A 3,834-nucleotide genomic window follows, 5' to 3' on the forward strand; every position below is an offset into this window, starting at 1 on the left:
GTTTGAGGGAGTTTGAAGACAGTACTTAACGTTATCAGATAATTAATTAGACACCCCATAAGCCCGGAAATCAATTAATTCACAAATCAATAAATCCATAGTCTGGTGTAACAAGAGACCTTCCAGACTGTTAGCCCTGCTGTTGAACAACAATAACAAGAGAAGAGCAACAACAACACACACACACAGGGGCGAGAAATACTCATTTATTTGCTGAAACTGAAGATGGATGGGAGTCTAGGGGAGATGTCCCTCCACAGCCACCCGGACCTGGCCCACAGCCAGGACGGCAGGGCCATGCTGCACTCGCGGGACCTTTCAGCTGCTTTCCCCAGGCCTTCCCTCGGGGGCTCCTCCATGTCTCTGGAACCTGAGCCCCGTCCCCCGGGCTTCGACCACTCCATGTCGGCGCTGGGCTACAGTGGCGACTCCCCGTCCAGCTCTGGCAGCACCTACACCACCCTGACGCCCCTGCAGCCCTTCGACGACAAGTTCCACCACCACCACCACCATCACCCCTGCCTCCCGGTCAGCAACGTCATCGGCAGCTTCACCCTCATGCGCGAGGACCGAGGCCTCAGCACCAACTTCTACAACCCTTATGGGAAGGAACTGGCCATGTCCCAGAGCCTGTCGCCCCCCTCCACAGGTTCGGGCCTGGGCTCCACCATGCACGGCTACGGCAGTCTGGGCAACAGCCCCAATGGCAACGGCGGCCAGATGCTCCACGGCGGCTACGACGTCCACGGAGGGAGCCTCTTCTGCCGGACATCGGATTTCGGCCGAGAGATGTCGCCGCCGGGCCTCGGAGGAGGCGACGTGTCCGTGGGGCACCAACTGAACAAAATGGAGGCTCACCAGCACGCCCCGGGCCACCACCCACACATCTACAGCCAGCACTACCAGCCCCACCATCACCCGAGCCAGCAGGCCGCCAAGATGGGCGAGCACCTGCACTCCTCATCGCCCGCCTCGTCCTCGCCCGGCGAGGGCATGCTGCCGGGCTCACAGGGCAGCGGGGGCGGCACCGGGGAGGAGATCAACACCAGGGACGTGGCCCAGAGGATCATCACCGAGCTGAAGAGGTACAGCATCCCTCAGGCCATCTTCGCTGAGAGGGTTCTGTGTAGGTCACAGGGCACGCTGTCTGACCTCCTGAGGAACCCCAAGCCCTGGGGCAAGCTCAAGTCCGGCCGCGAGACCTTTAAGAGGATGTCCCGCTGGCTCCAGGAGCCCGAGTTTCAAAGAATGGCCTCGCTCCGGCTGGAGGGTAAGATCTGGCTTTGCTCTCTTATTTGCCTCACACATGTACACACAGACACACACTCACACAGAAACCACAACAACACACACGTTTCTCCCTCCTTGTTTTCCCCAAACACCTCCTTTCTCCGTGTCTTCCAAAAAATTCTCCTCTCCAGCAATCAGTATGCAGCTCAGGTTGATACATGAGGAAAAGCAAAAGCATCACACTGATGTTTCCCTTCTTCACACCGCTGTGAATCCACCACCGCTGCTCTGTCCATTGTCTCATCAGCCGGCCTAATCAGAACTTAGCAGCACATTGAGGACAGTTTGAGCAAGAAAGGGGCCATATGTGCCGTTCCTTTGTTTACTTTGCTTCCAAACAGCTCCTATTGATTTATACAGTAGCTACAATAAAGGAAAAAAAAAAAAAAAGCCACAGACATTTGCCCTCCTCTTAAATGAACCATGAAGATCAGCGTGAGCAGCGGTTGGCAATTTAATCGCTTTTGAGCCCACAAAATAATTTGTGCAGATATGCCATTCTGGAGCGATTGATTAATCTGAGCAGTGATTTATATCTGCTCAGCGCCTGACTGAAGTTGACTTGGCAAGGTAGCTGATGCAAATTAGACTTGAGCGTTTGCCAGACGTCTTTTATCAACGTCGTCACCGAGGCAATTACTGCGAGGCTAAATACGAACGCTGCTCGGCGAGGTTCCTCAGTCGATTAGTCGACTACAGCAGCGTTTTTTTCTCGTTTAACAAAACTGAGCTGAACTCAAAATGTGAGGCTGTAAATACAGTTTTGGGGGTTTGGCTTGAAGAGCAAACAAAAACACTATTTTCTGACATTTTAGAAACTTTTTACACACAGTTAATTTGACAAACCTTAAAAACTAAGAAGGCCTCGTGGTGTTTACACTGATTTTACAGGCTAAAGATTTTTTTTATTTTATTTTGAAAGGCACATTGTAATCTGCTGCTTGACATTTAATATTCTTTGGGGATGTGGATTGAAGACACGACAGCACGCTGTACAGTGCCGTGTTACAGTGTTGTCCCTCCACAGGGACCCAGGGCCCATCTGATACACGGAGCACAGAAAGAGATCCGAGTGAACACAGTAATACGAGACGAGCGTGGACGTGGACAGTGTGTGTGTGTGTGTGTGTGTGTGTGTGTGTGTGTGTGTGTGTGTGTGTGTGTGTGCGTTATCTGCCAGTGGTCTGCTCACTGCGGGGGTCTGTGAGCTGTACATGTGTGCGAGGCTGCCCAGTTGATCGCCGCTTTTCGCTCTCTGTCAGCAGCTCGACTGATTAAGCCCAACAACACAATAGGGTTCATAGGTAATGATTGTGCACTCTTGCAATCCCTTCACAATTATTGATCTTTGATTGTTCAACTCCGAGAGCACATGTGTACATCCTCCATTCAGCAAAACGCTACAGCAATCACCATCTTATCTAAAACACGACTTATCTTTTGCCATTTGACTGCAGTGTTGTTTTGATTAATCCAATCCCGCCGCGACGTGTTTGTATGCAAAACGCCCTTTTTTCTTTTTCTTCTTTTTTTTTTTTTTTGCCACAAAGTCTTCGTCACGATAAAACAGCCCTTTGTTCCTCTGAGCAGATTTCTAATCATCAATCACTCCTTCTTTATTCGCAGCATCCTCGTTTCTTCATCTTTACAAACACAAACGTTATTTTTAACGAGTCGGTGCGCCGAGTCCGAGCGCCGATCAATCAGACTCATAAAAAATTAAAGTCCCTACACAGAGAAGTGTGCTAATGTTTGACAATGCTCCTCTCTCTCTCTCGCTCTCTCTCTCTCTTTTCTGCTCCCACACACTCTGAAATTGCATATTTAGTTCTTGGCAAAGCCACAATTTGGACAGCTCGGCACTTTTCTACATAACCTACTTTCCGAAGGGGGTTGTTGTGTTTTTTTTCCCCCCTCTGGCCAACCCCCTTTTGTTTAATTACAAGCCTCTATTGATTTCCATGGGAAAGAGCAGCACGCTTTGCCCACACACACCTCGGCCGCATCGGCAAATCGAGACTGGAATTAGAATGCGCGGTGCCCTGTGCTCCCCGGTCTGAAGATAGCTCAAGTGCTCTCTGCTTCACGCCTCAAGTTTTAAGATGATCCTCCTTAATGCAGCACTCGCTTAAACACATAGAAGACCCCTTTAGTGTCAGCCAGAAGCACCGTTATTTCCATAACTACGTCTTCTTTTCTGCGGAGGGCTCTGCCTCTCTCTCTCTGCGAAAGCTCGATGCACAGTAATTATGGAACGTAGTTGCTGCCATTTTGTCTTTTCAAGTCTTTCTGCAGAGACATTTTTGCTAAACATGGAGGAGGTGATCCCTTGGATTTATCTGCAGTATCTTGTTTGTGAGTGTGTGTGTGTGTGTGTGTGTGTGTGTGTGTGCTGTATGGATTACTGCACTGTATATGAGATGCATCTCCAGACCAACCCCAGGCTGTGGAGGAGGCAATCAGGATTTAGTCGGAGAAGAAGGCAGGATAAAGACCACACAGCCGTGCTCTGACACTTAAAGTCGAGGAGTGGAGTGGTGGGGT

The 3,834-nt window shown here is 50.2% G+C and overlaps 1 protein-coding gene across 1 annotated transcript in view; it reads left to right on the forward strand.

The window, feature by feature from the left end:
• The first annotated feature begins 225 nt into the window (after nucleotides 1-225).
• Nucleotides 226-3,834, forward strand: part of onecutl (one cut domain, family member, like) — a 7,847-nt gene continuing 4,238 nt past the window's right edge. Inside the window, exon 1 of the mRNA XM_008297614.1 lies at nucleotides 226-1,270. Coding sequence (XP_008295836.1) covers nucleotides 226-1,270 — 1,045 coding nt within the window. The remainder of the gene's footprint in view (nucleotides 1,271-3,834) is intronic.

The sequence above is a fragment of the Stegastes partitus genome, unplaced genomic scaffold (assembly GCF_000690725.1).
Source record: "Stegastes partitus isolate 25-593 unplaced genomic scaffold, Stegastes_partitus-1.0.2 Scaffold1230, whole genome shotgun sequence".
NCBI lineage: Eukaryota > Metazoa > Chordata > Actinopteri > Pomacentridae > Stegastes > Stegastes partitus.